The following is a 20,646-nucleotide window of genomic DNA, read 5'->3' on the forward strand; positions in this document are numbered from 1 at the left end:
AATGCAAATAGCCAAAGAAATGCCAATCAAATGACCGCCATAGTTGCAACTCAAAGATAAGACATTGACCAATTGATCACATAACCTCATATCTCAGTCAATTTGCAATTCAATAAGATTACGATGGCTCTCAAAAGGTAGAAGTAAGTAATGGAAATAAACTTCAAATTTCTTTAGTAGGATATTCTTACATACCTTCTAATGCATGCACTTCAAATCTTCACCAATCTTAATCAAAATCTTAATATTAGAGGCTCAATCCATGTGGAGACGATTGAACACTATACTAGTTTATTTCTTTATAAATTCATTTTGGTTTGGGAAATGAATAGAGACATAGTCAAACAACTGTTGGATATATCTTTAAAACTATTTTTCCAAAGATTTGGTACTAAAAAGATTAGCCAAAATTAGTGTTGTTACTAGGGATTGATTTGTTCTAAATTTAAGATGTTGAAAAATGATGATCTGAGGTGATCCCATTAAGGGAGTGTTAGCGAGCCTTTCTAGGTTATTCCTAGAGCTTGTTGAGGTAAAATCTAACCTTACCTTATGCTTTACTATTCTGAAAATGTTAATCTAGGTTTCAAATTAGGGTTTTAATTTGAAATATTAGTTTTACTGTCAAGATTGGATTGAATTTTAATGATTGACTTGTATGGCATTTTAGTATTTTGGTGGTCATCAGTCATTGTTCACATGTTTCTACTTTTTTTTTTTCTTTAAAGATTATTCATGATTTTTGAGGTAAAGGTTCAAACTTCATGGATGGTAGGATGAATGAATACTTGAATGTTTGGGTAGTATAGTGAATAATGCTTTAAATGTGAAATGATGCATGTTATTCATCATAATGTGATGAAAATACATGACCTTATTTTGGTATGGACAACAAATGCTAATTTACATTTTTGTGTTACTACCATCGTATTGAAGTTTTCCCAAATGTTAATTACTCATGAAGAGAGAAAGAATTAGGGAAGGGCCCCATGGTCTGAATCTATGGATTTAAGCTTTACCACCCATGCTATCAAAAGGATAAAGATCCCTCTCATTATTGGAAGAGAAGAAGGATTGTCATTTGTGATCTCAAAGGAAATTCATCACCAAGCAACAATCCATGAGAGAGGTTGAAACAAAGCAGCATGAAGCACCTTAAAAAGGAAATCACCTTAAGAAGAGTAAAGCTCCACTTATAGTGTCACAAGGGAAAGTGTATTTTATACCTTATAAACATTTTTGTGTATTTAATAACATCTTTTATTTTTTATTGATAGTGGTTGTACTTGATATCATTGCCAAGGTGTTTTCATCCATCACTTAATAGATAAAGCTAAGAGCTTTCTTCTTCTTCTTTCTCATATCTTATAAAAAAATCCCTTTGATTTTAGGGCAAAATGATTTCATCTTATAACTCCTTATAATCTTCATCGATAACCTCTCATGCATCTTGCAAACTACCTAAATCCTTCATCTTAATTATCTTTGTTTAGTTGAGGAACTTTAACATCTCACTTATCATCTTTTTCTAGTGGCTCTTATGCTAATTTATTGGACTAATAGGAGACATAAACAAAGATAATTGACGAACAAAATTTAAGGAAAATATAATCCATCTTACTATTCAACCATTTCATAACTCTTGTTTTTATAGATGCCCATACCTAGCAAAGAGAAACTCCTAATAACAAAAAATATAGAAAGCTCATAGGACTTGATTACTGAAATATTAAAACTAGATGAACATTCAAACTAAAAGTATTCTAATTGACTTTTCAAAAAAAATCCAATCCTAATTTTTTGAGAACTTTCCAAACTCAAGTTTACATTCGAACATTCTTAGCCTAAGATTGAATAGTATGGGAAAGGAAAATTTCCGTGTAATATCCTTGTGAAAAAAATTCCAAGAAAAAGACTGGATTATGTAACATTACCAAGTTGCATGTAAACTTCAAATGGCTTATACATGTACATCCTTGGTTGATCTGATCAAAGGAAAATTTTCCATATCATGGCATGTTGAATAGCAATAAACCACAAGAGAAAGTCCCTTATCACATTCTTTATCTTGGAAACCTAATTAGATTCTATATCCTTTATCAAATGGGAATTCCAATGGTCCATTTGGGATCTTTTAATATATTTTTTCTTTCAAACCAAAAAGGTATAATGTACCAAAATCCTAATACAAAACTTTCTATGTAAGAAGCATGGTTTTAAAAACTGATCCAACCATTGTTTGGTCACGGTTCCGATGAATTGGACCAGTGAATGTTTGAACTGGAATCGGACCGGGCAAATCATATGGTTTAAACATTTTAATTTTTTTTTTACAGCATCAAAACGACGTCATTTTGTTGAGTACCCTTGTATCCTCTCCCCCTCCTGTTGCTTTTCCAATGGCACCTCTTTCCCATTCTTTCTAGATTTTTATTTTTATTCACCTTGTTCATCTCCATTATTATTTATTTTATTTTATATTTGTTATTTTTTAAAATTTTATGATTTTTAAAACTTGTGATTTTAATTTAAATATAATTTTAAATAAATTTTTTATTTTAAAATAAGTTTTTGATTTAAAAATAAATTTTAAATTTTCTAATTTTAAATTAAAATTCTGATTTTAATTTAAATTTCTAATTTGAAACTAGTTTTCTAATTTTCAAATAAAATTTTAATTTTTAAATACTATATAAATTATATTATTGTTATTTTTATAATTATTTTTAATTTTAATCATTATTGAAGACGTGCTTAGGACTGCTGATTTTTAATTGTTTTGAATGTTTCAAAGTTGTTGTTGTTAGTTTTTAGGTGTTGGTTGTTTTTCAATTTTTGCATGTTTTGTTCATGGCTTAATCCTTTGTCCACGTTTATAGTAGGTAGTTGTTGATTAAGTTTTTTTTTATTTATAATTTCTGATGATTAATGAATTGTTGCTGTTTAAGTTTGTTTTTCTTCTGCAACATCTTTTTGTTTTTCTTCATCCCTGTTTTTGAAAAAACTACAATTGGTATCAGAGCCTCTACTCTTAAGGGACCAATGGTGTTTAGGTTGAGTTTTGAAAGTTGCCATGGAAGCCGAATCCAGCTTTTCTTCAATCACCCCTCCAGTCTTCAATGGTGACAATTATCACTTCTGGACTGTTAGGATGGAGACGTACCTTGATGCTATGGACCTCTGGGAAGCTGTAGAAGAGGATTATGAAATCATTCATCTTCCAAACAATCCAATGATGGCTCAGATTAAGCATCACAAGCAAAGAAAAACAATGAAGTCCAAGGCAAAAGTCTACTTGTATGCTGTCGTTTCTTCCACAATCTTCACTCGCATCATGTCATTAAGATCAACAAAGGCAATCTGGGGTTATCTCAAGATGGAATATGAGGAAGATGAAAGAATAAGAGGAATGCAAGTTCTGAATCTGATTCGGGACTTTGAGTTACAGAAGATGAAGGAGACAGAATCCATCAAAGAGTATTCAGACAGGTTGCTTAACATTGCAAACCGAGTTAGATTACTTGGTTCTTCCTTGCCAAACTCAAGGATAGTTGACAAAATCCTTGTGACGGTGCCTGAAAGATTTGAGGCATCCATTACAACCTTAGAAAACACTAAGGACTTGTCAATGATCACACTCGCAGAGCTTTTAAATGCACTTCAAGCACAGGAGCAAAGAAGAGTTATGAGGCAGGACTGTGCTATCGAGGGTGCTTTACCAGTCAATCATTATGCGAATGCAAGAAATAACAAGAACAAGAAGGGTAAAAAACATCAAGGCTCAAATGGAGAATATACAACCAACAACAACAAGAGCAAAGTTGGAAACAAAAAGGAACCTCATCCTCCATGTCAGCATTGTGGTGGAAAATCGCATCTACATTTCAAATGTTGGAAAAGACCTAACGCCAAGTGCACCAAATGCAACCAGATGGGGCATGAAGTTGTCATCTACAAAAACAAAAATCAATAACATGGTGAAGAGGCACAAGTTGCTTATCAAGAGGAGGATAAACTGTTTGTGGCTACATGTTTCTCTATCATGGAATCAAGTGAGAGTTGGCTCATTGATAATGATTGCACTAACCACGTGACACATGACAAAGATCTATTTAGGGAACTAAGAAACACAAACACATCGAAGGTTCGAATTGGAAATGGCCAATACATAACCGTAGAAGGAAATGGAACAATTGTAATTTCAAGTTGTTCAGGTACAAAGCTCATTTCTGATGTGTTCTATGACCCTGAAATAGATCAAAATTTGTTAAGTGTTGGACAACTAATTGAAAAGGACTATAAATTTATGTTTGAAGACAAAAGTTGCTTGATTAAAGATGCAGTTAGCTAAGATATTTTCAAGGTAAAAATGAGAGGGAAAAACTTTGCTCTAAATCCATTAGAGGATGAGCAAATCACTTTCCCAATCAAAGAAAATATCACAGAGGTGTGGCACAAAAGGTTTGGGCACTATCATCATCAGGGGCTATTACAAATGAAATCCAAGATGATGGCGAATAATATTCCAGACCTTGATGATCACATTCCAAATTGCAAAGCATGTCAGTTTGGTAAGCAAAATAGAAAACCATTCCCCAAGGTGACATGGAGAGCATCAAAGAAGTTGTAATTGATTTATTCAGACATTGCAAGCCCTCAAAGAACACATTCTCTAAAAGGTAGTCTTTATTATGTTGTATTTATTGATGATTTTACTTGGATGTGTTGGATTTTCTTTTTGAAGCATAAATCTGAGGTAGCACAATTCTTTTGGAAATCTAAAGTCAAATTTGAAAATGAGAGTGGTTGCAGAGTTCAAACTCTCAAATCAGACAATGGCAAGGAATACGCATCTGAATCATTTAATTGATTTTGCAAGGAAACAGGCATTCAACATCAATTTACCACTCCATATACTCCGCAACAAAATGGAGTAAGTGAGAGATGGAATAGATACATTTTGGAGATGACAAGATGTATGTTACATGAGAAGAATCTACCTAAGCAGTTCTGGGCAGAAGCAACACACACAGTTGTCTTCTTGCAAAACAGGCTTCCCATAAGAGTAGTGAAGGATCAAACACCCTTAGAGGCATGGTATGGCTATAAACCATTCTTGGACTTCCTTAAAATATTTGGTTGTTTGTGCTTCACTCATGTTCCATAGGTCAAGAGAAATAAGTTGGATAAAAGAGGACTTCTAGGCATCTTCATTGACTACAGCTCTGTTATAAAAGCTTATAAAGTTTTTCAGTCACAAACTGGAAATATTGTTATAAGAAAGGATGTGCACTTTGTGGAAGATGAAAAATGGAACTGGAAAGATGTAAAACAGAATAATAGAGATTGACAGAATGACATGGTAGATGATATTCCAGTTAGAGGCATGAGGTTGCTTTATGCTGTATATTAGAGATGCAATATTGTTGTATATGAACCTACAGACTATGAAGAAGCAATGAAGAATTAGAATTAGATGATTGCAATGAAGGAGGAGCTATCAATGATAGAGAAAAACAAAACATGGATTCTTATTGAAAGGCCTAGAGACAGGAAGATGATTAGAGATAAATGGGTGTATACTACTAAGCTTAATGTTGATGGTTCTATTAACAAAAACAAAGCAAGACTTGTTGTGAAAGGTTATAATCAAATTTTTGGCCTGGACTACTCAGATACGTTTGCTCCAGTTGCTCGATTAGATACCATCAGGCTGCTACTTGTTGTAGCTGCTCAAAATGATTGGACAGTGTATCAACTCGATGTCAAATTAGCCTTCTTAAATGGTTACTTGCAGGAAGAAATCAATGTTGAGCAACCTAAGGGCTTTGTGAAAGAAGGAGACGAAGACAAGGTTTATTTTCTCAAGAAGGCTCTTTATGGTCTGAAACAAGCTCCAAGAGCTTTGTACAGGAGAATCGATGAACATTTACTAAATTTAGGATTTGCTAAAAGCTTATCTGAATCAACATTGTATGTCAAGCACAATGGAGTTGCCATTCTTATCATCTCACTGTATGTGGATGATCTGCTTGTAACCGGGAACCACACAAGTCTTGTGGAGAAGTTTAAGCTAGAGACGATGGAAGTTTTTGAGATGACGGATCTAAGTTAGATGACTTTTTTCCTTAGAATGGAAATCAAACAGAGTGAACATGAAGTTTTTATTTGTTAGAAGAAATACACCAAAGAGATACTCAAGAAGTTCAAATTAGATGAATGAAAGGAGATAAGAACTCCTATAAATCAAAAAAAAAAAAAACTCAGTAAAGATGATGGAACTGAGAGGATTGATCAGACATATTTCAGAATCATGATTGGTTGCTTGATGTATCTCACGGTAACAAGGCCTGACATCTTGAGCGTTGTAAGCAATTTGTCTCATTTTATACATTGTGCAAGTGAAATGCATCTCAAGGCAGCAAAGAGGGTGATTAGATATGTTAAAGGCACCTGTGATTTTGGCATCAAATTTACGAGAAGCAAAGAGTTCAAGCTGGTTGGTTTTTTAGATAGTGATTGGGGAGGCTCCATTGATGAGATGAGGAGTACTTCAGGCTATTGTTTCACTTTTGGTTCTGGTTTTTTTCTGTTGGTGCTTGAAAAAACAAGAAATTGTAGCCCAATCTATAGTTGAAGCAGAGTTTATTGCTGTCAAAACTGCGGTAAATCAAGCTATTTGGCTAAGAAAGATCTTAAATGATCTTAACATGGAGCAAAAGGAAAGCACGAAGATACTTATTGAAAACCAAGCTGCCATTACTATCTCTCATAATCCTATGTTTCTTAGGAAAACTAAGCATTTTAATATTAAGTTATTCTTCTTAAGAGAAGTGCAGAAAGATGGAGATGTGATTCTTCTTTATTGCAAAACAGAAGATTAGGTTGCGGATGTTTTCACCAAGCCACTGCAAGTTAGCAAATTTGAAATTCTAAGGACAAAACTTGGTGTTTGCAGTTCATGAAGCAAGGAGGAGTGTTGAAGACATGCTTAGGGCTGTTGATTTTTAGTTGTTTTGAATGTTTCAAAGTCATTGTTGCTAGTTTTTAGGTGTTGGTTGTTTTTCAGTTTTTGCATGTTTTGTTCATGGCTTAATCTTTTTTTCCATGTTTATAGTGGGTAGTTGTTGATTAAGCTTTTTATTTATTTATAATTTCTGGTGATTAATGAATTGTTGTCGTTCAAGTTTGTTTTTCTTCTACAACATCTTTATGTTTTTCTTCATCCTTGTTTTTGAAAAAACTACAATAATATATAAATTATATTTTTATGACATCACCGGTTCGACCATGGTTCAACCACCAATCCGACTAGTGAACCAGTAAATTTTCCGGTTCAATAATCGGTCCGATTCTGAAAACATTGGTAAGAACACACTAGTAACATGCTTTAAAAATAAGCACACATTTGGAATCTAAAGAAACTTCAGTTCCAAAGTACTCACATCACATGCCAAGAAAAACTAGAAATTATATTTGGGACTACGATCTTTACTAATCCAAGAAACCAATGAAGCTAACTAGCTAACCTCAAATCTCCATGGCAACCTTCATAACTTAAACTGTTGAAGTGAAGAGATTTCCATCCTTCCCAAACCAGTACATAGCTTAGTGGATATCGTGGAGAAATCTAAGAAGGCCCAATTAATATGCCTTGGAAAGAGTTTTGTCATAGCAAATCCACAAGGTACAATCACACCCCAGGTATGCAGATCCAACAAGGGTGTAAATTGGTCCCAAAGTGTTGATTTTGGTTTATTTTCCGGTTGTTTTCAGTTGGGCTTGAAGGTTTCCTTCATGTGTGATTGTTATCATATATTTCTCTTTCCTATATGCATATTATGCCTATGGTATCATATATTTTGACTTGTGGAAATATACATGGCTATGGAATAATTTAAGAATATATATGAGGGGCCAAATTGTAGGGGTAGCTACCATGTTCTTGGTCCATGGAATTTCCTGTCTGTACACTCAAATCCGCCCTTTGATCAATGAGTCGGATATTTTTGCAATGATATGATAGGGGACGCTTGATTTCAAAAGTAACCGTAACAAACTTATTTGTCTAACACTAAAACAATGTATCGGCCTTTTCATATGATGTAAGGAATGGAAAAAAATGAAAAATTGAATGAATAGATGGCAGGCAGTGGGGAATTAAAGGATTCTCTCTTTTTCTTCTTCCTTTGTCATTGAGAAGAATCAGAATTGGGAGAACCAAGAAATTCAATTAAAAATAAAACACTAAATTTGAAGTAAAACTGTGAAGAACGACCATATCACTGCAGGAATTCAAAGGAGCCTTTTCTATTAATTACTCGGCACAGCAGTTGTTCATCACCAGGATCTAAAGCAAGGAAGAAAAGCATTGTGAGCGGCTTCATCCTCCCATTCCAGCTCATTACTCCAGTCCTTTTCTCCATAAATCACCATTCCACGTCCCTTAGCACTATTGGAATTGAGTGGCAGCTTCTTCAACTTGGGGCAACAATGCACTCGGACTTCTTTCAAGCAAGGGAATGCCAGGGTGTTTCTATAGATGCTCTTCAATTTTGGTAAATCAATTAAAATAAGGTCTTCAAGTTTAGCAAATGGACTCATGTTTCTTCCCTCTGCAGCTTCAACCCATTTACCACTGTCTATAACTTGCTCAATGTTACGGCAAAATACAATCCAAAGATTGACAAGGTTTGGAGCAAAAACTAGCCATGTTAGGTCCTTCAACATCAGGCACCTTTCGATTCGTACAGAGCGGAGACTGTGAAAGTTTTTCAAGCTGGTGATCTTTGAGTTATCAAGATAATTGTCAGATGTTAGTATCTCCTGTCCTTCATCTGTCCCATTGATGTTCAAATCTGCTAAAGTAGTACAATCACTGATGTGAAGCGTATCAAGCCGCTTCATATTTTCTAGAAATGATATGTCAAGAGAGTTCAAACCATTGAAAAACTGGAGGAATAAATCTTGGGTACAGCCCTCTATCTTTTCAGAGCATAAACACCTTTGGAGAGCAGAGGCACTTCTTATGGTGATACTTAAATCACACAAGTTGTTCAAACACTCCAATTCGTTCACCAAGGCTTCATTCCCATCAGACAATACATTATCTTCACCGACTCCATAGAAACCACAGTGAAACATTTTCAGCACTTGCAGCCTTGACATACTTGATACTACATGCCTTGGAATTATACCAAGTTGTTGTGTATAATCCAAGTTCAAATATTTCAAATTCACCAAGTTCTTAAACTCATTTGGCAAATGTGATATGCATGTCCATGAGAGGTCAAGATATCGTAGCGAAACCAATCTAAATATTTCAGTGGGTAGTTCACTTACTCTGCTCCATGACAGGTTCAAAACTTGAAGCCGAGGCATGTGTTGGAAGAAGCCATCAGTGATCACCTCCAAGCTGTTATTATTGAGAAACAAGGTCAAGAGATTCGGGCATGTAGGAACTTGTGTTAATTTCTCGATATGGTTGCTCATCAATGACATCCTCTCAACTCCTTTCCATTTTCCAATCTCAGGTAATTCAGTCAAACCAGCACCTGCTTGAACCAAAAATTTGTCCTTAACTCTCCCACATTCGCAAGCTATCCATAATGCCATATCACGGATCACATCATGCATTTTCACAAAATATTCTCTACTCTCCTCTAAGAGGCATGCGCGAATAAGGGAACCAATAATGTCAAAACCTTGGTTTCGAGCTCCATCCCTGTCATCAAATTCATCTAAAAACCCCTCACAAATCCAACAGTCGATTAAGTCTTCTTTGAAGATGTCATTGTCTTCTGGGTATAAAGAACAATATAAGAAGCAAGATCTAGCTGTGTCACTGGGTAAATTGTCATAACTGAATTTCAAAAGTGAAAACACCTCGTCTCGCATACCTGGAAAACTTGAGGATGAACTTTGTAACATTTTAATTGCAAATTTCCATTCTTGAGGTGCTTTCTTGCAAGCCATGGTCCGACCTGTGGTAACAAGTGCTAGTGGCAATCCGAGACACTCCTTCACAATAGTTTCAGCTAGCTGAGGTATTTCAGGATGAGAATTAAGGGTATCTTCTCCTACCATGTTTTGAAACAAGTCCCAGGCTTGCTTCCATGCCAAACACTCAACTTTTATTCGCCTGTGAGCTCCCATGCGGCCACAAACCTCTTCAGATCGTGTCGTAAATACAAGCTTGGAATTATTTTGTTGGTTTGGCAGTGGAATCCCCACCTTTAAGAGATCAAACCGCTCCCACACATCATCCAAGAACAAAACAAACTTTTTCTTGCCCAGGATCCTGAATATGCTAATGGCTTTCTCATCTTGGCTTTTGCTTTTCCATATATCATCGCAAAACCCTACCTTCTTCCAAATTTCATCCTGAACCTTTTCGGGATTTGGGTCTCTGGAAACCACAACCCAAATCACTATGTCAAATTGATGAATAGTTTTAAGGAACTCGTTGTTGACTTGGGTCATGAGGGTGGTCTTCCCAACGCCTCCCATCCCATACAAGCCAATAATTTGCACATGTTCTTCTCTCAAGCAGCTCCAGACCTCATCAATAGTAGATTCGAAGCCCACAGTGGGCTCGCTAGGTCTTTCATCCACTGCAGGTGGAGGTAACCTATCAGCCAACCCATCAAAAAGTCTGGTGCTCCTTAGAGTGGCTACATCATCGGCCTTTTTCACCAGTTTCCTCCCCAACTTGTAGCTAGACATACAATTCTTGGAGCAACAACCTCCAAGGCAAAACTTTTGTGTTTCACGAGTCCCATCTCTGATCAGCTGATCGACTTCTAATTCCATAGCTTCTGCCCTTGAGAACCACCTCTGCACCTGATCCAACTGTTCCATTGGTTGTCCCTCACCCATTTCAACCTTTCTCTTCACATCATTCCTGAAGTCCTTTAGATCTTCTAAGGCCTCCTTCAAAGCCTTAATGTTTTCTTCAAATTCACAAATATACTTTGCTCGCAAAACTGTACCACCCTTGCACCCTGGAAGTGAGTCCTGCATCGAGATTGAGACTGAGAACAGGTTACCCATGGTTCAAAGAGATCTTCAGAAATCAGAAACAAAAGGAAAGGGAGTGTATAACAGTGATATGGAATTTTTTGGACCTTATGCTGATAATTATGTAGTCAAAGAAGACAGGGCTCTGCCTGGAAAAAAGAAAAAGAAAAAGAAAACAAGTGTTATCTTGGTAGAAGAGCTTATAAAGTATTCAAATGCAACCGCTGTTCAACATCATGAGCATTTTAAATGTCAGGATGTTAAATTATTTATATTGCGGAGGACACTTTCCAAGATGCTTTATTATTTCACAGCTGTTTACTAAAGAAAAGTCCAGGCTGCTTGGCAAAGGGATAATATTTTGAACAAGGTTACACACTGCAAAAGTCTTATGTTCACATGATGCAGATTATTGAATGATTTGAGTAGTCAATGTGGAAAACCCTTCAGCCAGCTGCCATATCTGTGCCCAGCTCACATTCATTGGTTCATACCTTGAGAATTGGACAGTATTTGATATTATTATCAATACAGCGTTATTTTTAGGGAAGAATGTCAGAGTCCCTGCCCCTTTCTATAAAAATATTCAAGAAAAAAAAGATTGTCCATTATATTGTAAATTAATAGGGATAGCACAACATGCATGCACCCACTGCAAAAAGTTGAATAGATCAAATATAATTCCATGCCTTCTGCTACTTGGGTCACTTCCATTTTTGTGACGCTGCGTTCCTGAATGACTGTTGAAATGCCATGTACAACATAGCTTGAGCATAAGAAGTGTTCAATTTTGAAAATAACCATTCTCCTCTTGAGGCACTTTCTCTTATATTTATAAATTTATATGAACTTTTGCCCGCGGTAGCTAAGGGGAGCCCATGGGCTATAAAAGATAGGTATGACATATGGACATACAACTTTGTTTGGTTTCACACTCATTCAACTTCATTAGGGTTCGCACCTTTAAGCCCATTTAGCTCAATCATCAAGAAGTATTTAGGAACAAATTAATTTCAATTGAATGCAAAATGAAGGTGCTAGTTTTATTCCAACAAAAAACCTATCAGGTTGTGCCTTACCTGCATGTTCTGTATTTCTTCCTCCAGCTCTACTTAAGATTTTTCTTTTTTTCTTTTTTTTCTTTCACAAATGATGCTTTACAGTACTGAATCATCTTCATATTAGTTCTCTCTACTTTAATTTGACAGTACTAACAGGTCATATTGGTGCAGCTCATTGTACCTGTTATTTTTAGGCTTTTAGACAAGTACAAGTGCTTGCTACCATAATCCTATTCATGGTTCTGACTTGCCTACAAGTGAGCCCAGCAGTTCTCAATTTGCTTGTTCTGGTATAATGACTTCGTTTGATTTGGAATGACATTTACTGTGTTCATATACTGATTCAATTTTTTTAATTAATATTATATTACTTTTTTTAATAGGGTTGTCCCCGAGCCAAAAGAGGACACGTGGTCCTACTCACGAACTTCCCTTTTTTTTTTGACTTTCAAATCCTTTTGAAGTTAATCCTTTTTTTAATTAATATTATATAATTATTTTTTTGAATGGAAAGATCCTTTTGATTTATAACGCCTTGTAATTGCATGAGTAATATGTACATAGCTTCTATATATTGGGCATTAATGGAATAAAAAGTTTAGTTTATCAAACATAGTTGAATGAGTGAAATTTGAGAGATCTCAGCTCGTTAAAGCTATGATAGTTGCAGCTATTTCTCAAAGGTCTTGGTTTTGGAAGAAGCTACTTCAAACATTCACATCTCTGGAAGTCACCCTTTAGAATAGGATAAGGTTGGCTGCTGTTGTGTTAAACTGCTCATACATTCAATGAAGACTTTCAAAGTTTTGCCTGGGTTGTCAATCGATTTTCAGTTTACTTTTCTTTGTTTTTATAAGAAAATCTCAAGAAACTTGTCTTCTTATTTGGTATGTTATGAACCAAACAAAACATGTACTGTGATATCTCATATCGGATAAGGGAAAAAGTTCTTAATATCAACATCCACAAGTACATTTCTTATTTTGCTATTGTCATCAGTAGAATTGTCATTCCCATGCCTAGTTACACTTCTCTCTTGTACATTTGCTTCACCCTTGTTATCATTCCCTACCAACATTTTTGCATATATACTCTGTATCTTGTTTTATTACAGTATAGTTTATTAGTTTTTGGTAAGGAATGATTCTCATTGGGAGCCTGAATCAATAGGTTTTCTTTGAGGTGTAATTCTAATCTGAATACTGAGCAGAATCATCCGGATGACTATGACAAACACATCATTTTCATGATAATGGTCGTCTATTGTGGGATGTGGATGATCAAAGACAAAAGTTCATTAATCCATCTTGACTCATCAGGAACAACTTTTGTTGTTTCAATCAATTAAAATAATGCACTGACCTGCCCTACAAACATATCATAATCCCTCAAATCTTGTCTCATGCCAGAGAAAGAAATGAAGTATAAGAAGTATATTAATTAACTCTCTTTCTCAGACATCACAAACACTGGTAATGATCACCTATGGTAACTACATGAAGACCTATAGTGGCGACCAAAAGAATATTTTCTATCCTTATAGCCACAACCGAAAGAAGTAGCACCTATATACTCTTTCAGTTGTGGAAATAAAGTACTGGTCGAGACTATAGCCGTCAAACCTATTACCATGCTTTTACATCTCGCCGCAATCAAAGGATTTATTTGCATCCCGGCCCTATAGTCACGCTTAGCAGCGGTACCGAGCAAATGTCTAAATCAAAGGTGACAAAGGATGAAAATACAAAAATAGTAAAGAAAGGCTAGCGAAATGAATGATTGCAAATTATATGTATATATAAAGGTAACAATATATACATATAGCCAAGAATACAAATGCAAATTAAGCCACGAGTCCCATTCTGAGATCTATGCATCACCAGCCTGTTGGTGGATAGGTCCCACTCGCCACCACCACCAGCCATGTTCTTTTGCCTAAAAAAGCCAACTCGGTGTTGCAGTGGACACCATAACTCATGCACTTGTCTTTTTAAAAAGACCAAGTGGTATAGACTCCAAGACCATAACTGCTTTACTCCAACAACTGCACATTGAGCATGAAAATAATTAGGGGTCTGGAGGCTATGTGTCATGCTGCTTCCTGTGTTGTCAACATCACATGAGATTAATTATTAGGACTGAAGAAGTTGAATCTATCTGGTGAACTAATACAAAGGCTGAGGATGGGCATGCTTTGGCTAGCATTGAGTGGAGCCACCACCACGCTCAGGCCACGGTTGGTCAGAATGGGAGAGAGAGTGGGTACTAGGAATATTAGTGTATTGGTTTCTAGTGGTTTCATACATTCTTTTATTCGGATAAGCCTGTGGGAATGAGCCAGAGTGTGAAAATGACTTCTCTATCACGTTTTTAGTGGCTTTGAAAGGAATAAAATAATGACAACAATAACAAAATAAGGAAATGCCATGCAACGGCCATCTTGTGTTTTGCCCTTAATCCACCTTTTTTCTTTTTTTCGAAGTTGCCTAGGGTTTTAGAATTATGTCTGTTTCTCTAAGGGTTTTAGAATTAAAAGGAAAAAGTAAGAGAATTAGTTAAAGAGAGCCATATTATTATTAGGTATTAAGAGGCCTTTGGACAGGTCTCAAGCTCAAAATGATACAGTAGAATTGAGAGAGATATGGAAGAATGAGTATATCAATTATCTGACTGCTGACAGCCATTTGGTGATTAAAGAGCATTGTTGGCAGCGTTGGTAATATATTAAGCTAAATGTCTAAAGACAGAGTAGCCAAAAGGGGATCAAAAGAGTAATATATTAAGGGATCCTAGGAGCAATGTTTGGGATTGGTGATCAGAGAGAAGTTAAGGGCTGTTAGACGTCCCTTTTTCTTCTCATCAAAGGTCCTCATCCAATGGCTGTTCTAGTTTACATGATCTTAGAGTGTGACTGGTGTCCTTTCAACACAAATTTGTAAAATAAAATGTGTCAGACATGTAAATTAAACACAACTGTACAAGGGATATTAGATTAGAAGTGACACAATAAAATCTTAAAATTAGAAAATAACCTCCATCTACTATTTGCTATCTCAAATATGATCTCATATAGAAAGGTTAGCGAAAAAAATACTCTTTATTAAGTATAGAAATAAAATGAAGAAGCAATGAGAGGATTAATATAACACAAAAGAATGTAATATTTACATTGTGATATCCCACATCGAATAGGGAAGAAAGTTTTTAATTACATAGACAAGTTTTAAAGTCATAAGACTCTTTTGGGTTCAAATCCAACAATATCTACACAGTTGAGTGTGAGTTTTTATAAATGGTATAAAAGTAGATCCAACAAATATCTTAACCATGTAGACGCATTTTAAAGTTGTAAGATTAAGGATAATGAAAGAAGAATAAATGTCTACAAAGAGATTGAGAGATTATTCAAATAAATGTATAAAAAAAGGAACAATGGGTGAAAGGAAAAATATAGAGAAGAATAAAGACAATTAAAAAAAATGTAAGATATTTTGTCTAAATGGGGTGGCATCTAAAGTTTGTTCAAAAAGGTTTTTATCATATGATTGGGCTTTAGGATTTGAGAGCTCCACCATTGTAATATTCTTGAACAATAGTGGAAGTTATTTATTTTCTTCACATAAGAAGACAAGCCTTAGATAAAACAATATAAATTTTATATGTTTTTTGCATTCTCTATTTTTGTTTTCTTCTATGGATTTCACAATAGCCTCCAATACATGTCAAAAACTTCCTCACTTGGCCGCTCTAATCCCACTAGCCTCATGAATTTGAAATACCAAAGATGTGACCCTTATAACTATCAAGAACTTCTCACTTAGGCCATGTGGGATCTCATATTTTCTGTTTTGCTTTGTATGTATTTGTAAGTACATGATCTATTTATGCAACAAACTAGTACGTAAAAGTATGGAGTACTTATGGATGGTTCCAAAACTTAAAAGAGCATACAATCCTCCGTAGAGAAATTTGAAAGGAAAATGATTTTGGACAAATGGCAAAGTTTGAGTAGATGATTTTCTAATTTAACATAGGGTTTATAAAAGATTTGAAACCCTTGACTGGTAAGTCTTGGGATATGCCATATGACAAGTTGAGGACTTTGGTCTCCAAGCAAATAGTGAAATCCCATTGTCTTTTCCAAAAGTCATTACTTATAATGTCATGTAATAACTCAACTACTAAGATTTGGTTTAAGTGTGAATTCTTTAGATGACAAAGTTTCTTATCAATTGTTGTAACCATTGTAGTGGGTAAAAATATAGACTATATAATGGTGGGGACAAAACAATCTGAATCAAACCAAGAAATTGTGGAGAACTTTAATAAAGTAAGTCATTCTCCATAATTGCGGTAAAATCGAATTTCTTTGAGTGCTCTAGACGACAAGCTCAGAAGAAATGATGTCTTTGATGGCTAAATGAGAACCAAGCAAGAACTATGCCAAACTTAATTAGAAACCTGACAAATATGGCATACCAATACCCCTAGGTTGGGAATAATCTTTTTCTATTAAAGTAGCCTTATATCGTTCAATGATAACACCACCACAACAAACATGAGATTTAGTGATATACTTTCTGCTCACAATAAATACTATTCATAAATTGTGAATCATATGCTATAAATAATATAAAATTTGTCACAAATTATTTAATTATTAAGTTTTCCTCTAAATTTCATTTTTCCCACATATAGAGGGAAAAATTTTAATGATGAAATAGACATATTTATCATTACTTATTAATTTTGTAGTGATAAATAGTTTTTATCATCAATTCCTCAATTATTTTTAGAAAATATGTATGATAATTTTAACAACAATGTTTTTTTTTTAAAAAAAATGAATATGTCTAATTGTTAGAGTATTTATTCCTTCATAAAAGTAATTGATCATAAAAATATTTATTCTTTTGTAAGGATGTTATGGTGTTTGGTAACAAGAAAATTAATAGAAACATTATTTATTTGCATTTTTATGAAGTATTTTGTGAGAAATATTTTGTTATCATTTATAATCTATATATAAATGTTTTTAAGCTTCATGATTTGTTCTCTTTTGAGTCTTCTTCATCTATTAGGCATTTTCTTGTGGTTAACCTTCAAAGTTCAAATCCATATTCTTCCCTTTTTAAGTTGATAATTTAATGATGTTACCATGACTTTAGGTAGGATTGAACTCAAGTGCCTAAGTTAAATCTCAAATATATATATCTAGCTTAAGGAATAGCTCGTGAAGGTAATTGATCAAATTCAAAGGCATAACCCATTAAAATGAATTTTTCTATGATCTTTTTAAGCTAGATGAGAGTGCAACTTTTTATAGGTTTTGAATTATTTTGTTGAGCTTTACAGATGATCTATATTGCTGGGGAGTTTTCTAAGCATAGGGTTTAATTTGTAGACATAAGAATACTTAAACCACCCAACAATTTGGAGCCCATGAGAGGGAGTTTTTAGGGTAGCATGTCATATCTTGAAAGGATCAAACCGGTCCTAGTGGCATTTCTTGCAGATTTCAAACTAGGTGGATCACATTTTAAGATGAAAATAATGGCTAACATTTTTGGCAAACCATCTAGTGTTTTTTTACTTTAACCCAAACCACTTTATTGTTTCTTTGCCTTTAGGGTTCAAAATATTTGTAGTGCAATTGTTCTTTACTGTTAGAATTTGAATTTAAACTTCACCATCCACATGTGGGTTAAAAATCGAATAAATAAGATTTTATATAATTCAAACTTCCTTTTTGAATTCAATAGGTTAAAAATAGAATGAAAATAATTCTACCTTCAATTTGAAATAGCCTATAAACCAACTATTGGTAAGTCAGAGAATCCATTTTCCTTTTAGGTATTTGGGTTTTTCCATATTTGTGATATTTATCCCAATTAAGCTCTTTGTAGTGTTCGTCTTCACCAAGAGGCACTTGTTTGGTACATGCACTACTACAAAAATACGAATCATGGTGCTTCAATCCTTGGTGCCTCTATAAAGTATCATTGTATAGGGATATACAATGACATTCATTATACATGTCATTGTTTATTTTTTTATTTTTTTATTCCATGGCCTTTATTATAAGTGTCATTGCTCGATACAATTGCGCTTATTGGAAGCCTCATTGTTTAATGTGAGTGCAGCAAGTTATATGATGGCGCTTATCTGAGCGTCATGGTTATGAAATTTTACCCTGGCACTGCCACGAAGCATCATTATCCTATATATATACCCATCAAATATTCCCTTTACCATTTTAGAACCTGACAATAGATCGGTGAGTTACCAAAGACTAACTAGTGAACCATCATCACATATCTCTCCTTCCATTTTTCCAAACCCAAACTGTGTCTATATGATCTAACGTTATTTCAAAGACTTACCAATTATCCCTATAAACATTAGGACTCATCCTAGATTTGAGCTTTTAAAGTAGAAAGAAGTTGATATTTGTTAATCACGTATAACCCAAGTGGCGAGAAATCCCTTGTTCTTCTATTATTGAGTTGCCATAACCCTTTATTTATCAATGAAATCCATGACAAAGATGCCCTAAACCAATTGACTTCACATTGGTAGCCACCACCAAAATGCCCTAGTCGATTGGAATAGTCGTAACAAACTTCCAAAGGAAGTCACCATTTACAAAATCTCTCCCCAAGCACTACTACTACTATTAAGTCTTTTTCTCATCCAATATTCTTTTCCTTATAGTTAAATAGATTGGTATTGTTTGATATTACCATGTGTTGGATGAAGAGGTTATTTGAGGAGGATAAAATTAGGAATGTGGTATCCTAAATTCAATTTTCACTGTATAACTCCATGCCCAAGTTGTTATGTTCCATCTCCATTATTTTTGGTGTGGTGTGGCTTTCAATATTATAGATTACATGCCAAGTAGTTATTTTTCATTCCATTATTTTTTTATATATGAAGAAAATCAATTTCTTTATTCTATTGTAAATAACAAAAAACCATAATATTTTGGATCTTGAAAGGTGAGTAAAGTTGGAGAAGAATTCAGAACAAGATATTAAATTAAATTTAGTACTTTTTTTGTTTTAAGGGTGTATATAATTTCAATCCTTTATAGAGATAGATGATAGTGTTTGGGATGATGTCTTGGATTGGTTCATTTAAGAAAGACAAGATAGACTTTTGAAATACAGGCTCATGTAACTATAACATTTGTGTCATCAAATATCATACACTAGATTTTTTTATTTCAATTTTGAATCTTATAGCTTTAATTAGAACATTGGATATTTAAAGAAATTGCTAGTACAACTAACTATTTGAGAGTCTAGGATTCTAATAGTTAACCTTATGAATATGTATAAAGTAATTTGATCACAAAATTTCTTTATCTTTGTTGTTTTCCTGATAACCTCACTCACAAAAGTTTTAAATTTTATTCTAGGGGCCACTTTATCATAAGGAAGTTGTTGTCATTGCTCAATGGCTATTCTTCTACCAATTTCTTGTAAACCAATATTTATGTTTTTAAAAAAAATTCTCCCAAATCTCAAGATTCTTTAAGAAGAACCATGTTTCTAAATTTATGCTTGGTTGAGGATCACCTCATGAAAGGATGAAAAGTTGTAGAGTACTTGATCCATTGCATGAATTGTTTTCTTAAATCTTCGCATGTTGAACCAAAATAGATAATACTTGATTCATAATTCTATATTTCTTTTCTTATTTTGTGGTCTGAAAATCTTTAAAAATGAAAGAAGTGTAATCCTAAATGGGATTCAAAAGCATCAATTTTGGTGTTAGAGTTATTAAATAAAGGTCAACCTACCTTTATGTACTAAAATTTACTCACCAACCTTTTTTTTATATAGATTTGTGTTGGCTTCATACCCTACCACCAATAAAAAAAAAAAAAAAAAAAATCCTAGGTTTGTTACTATTGGCACCCCATCTGCTCAATAACACTCCCATACCTCCTTTTGTTCCCCCAATTGCCATAAAGATAAAGTTATAGATAGATAGATAGATAGACTGGTAAAGACTTTGAATCAAGTAGGCACTTGAAAAGCTTCATAGTTATTGTTTCTTTATCTTAGTAAATGCTTTTACATCTTGACTTTATAGAATGTAGCATTGTTTGGACAAATGATGACTTCATAATTATATTAAACACGAAGAAGTGGAAAAATCATTGGTCCATGAGACTGGATTCAATAACTCAATTAAAAACTATGGGACAAAGATTCCTCTTATTTTTGTTGCATACTTAGCTGCCTCCTAAAGAATTTTGGACCTTCTGTCAAAAAAAAAAAGTTGATATCTGAAAGGATCATGGTTGCACAAGAAATATACATAAGTTGGATAACAAAATTTGTAGGTAATACAATTCTTGATACCTTCTTTTTTAGAGGAATACAACCGACTAGATAGCGAGTTTAGTAATTTGTGTTGGGAACCATGGATTTCTCCATTCTCTTACATTAGATCGTATAGATGCATGCAAAACTACCCTAGGCCCCTAGATCCTATGTAAAGAAAGAAAAAAAATTAACATTCTAGGATCAAGAGGAAATTCATTAAAGAACTT

General features: G+C 34.2%; 1 protein-coding gene across 1 annotated transcript; it reads right to left on the reverse strand.

Annotated features, from left to right (window-relative positions):
- Window positions 1-8,122: 8,122 nt before the first annotated feature.
- Window positions 8,123-11,181, reverse strand: LOC117921660 (probable disease resistance protein At5g63020). The gene is made up of 2 exons (XM_034839610.1): window positions 9,900-11,181; window positions 8,123-9,797 (listed from the first exon to the last, which is right to left on the reverse strand). Exons 1-2 carry the CDS (start codon window positions 11,050-11,052, stop codon window positions 8,341-8,343), a joined length of 2,610 nt encoding a protein of 869 aa, XP_034695501.1. The 5' UTR covers window positions 11,053-11,181; the 3' UTR covers window positions 8,123-8,340.
- Window positions 11,182-20,646: the final 9,465 nt, after the last annotated feature.

This window comes from Vitis riparia, chromosome 9 (assembly GCF_004353265.1).
Source record: "Vitis riparia cultivar Riparia Gloire de Montpellier isolate 1030 chromosome 9, EGFV_Vit.rip_1.0, whole genome shotgun sequence".
NCBI lineage: Eukaryota > Viridiplantae > Streptophyta > Magnoliopsida > Vitales > Vitaceae > Vitis > Vitis riparia.

Excerpts from the sequence above, each read along its gene's own strand:
- LOC117921660 (XM_034839610.1), bottom strand. The coding sequence starts at position 11,052 with ATGGGTAACCTGTTCTCAGTCTCAATCTCGATGCAGGACTCACTTCCA. Across the intron at positions 9,798-9,899 it reads TTCATCCTCAAGTTTTCCAG|ACAATGACATCTTCAAAGAA; the intron begins GTATGCGAGACG and ends TATACCCAGAAG.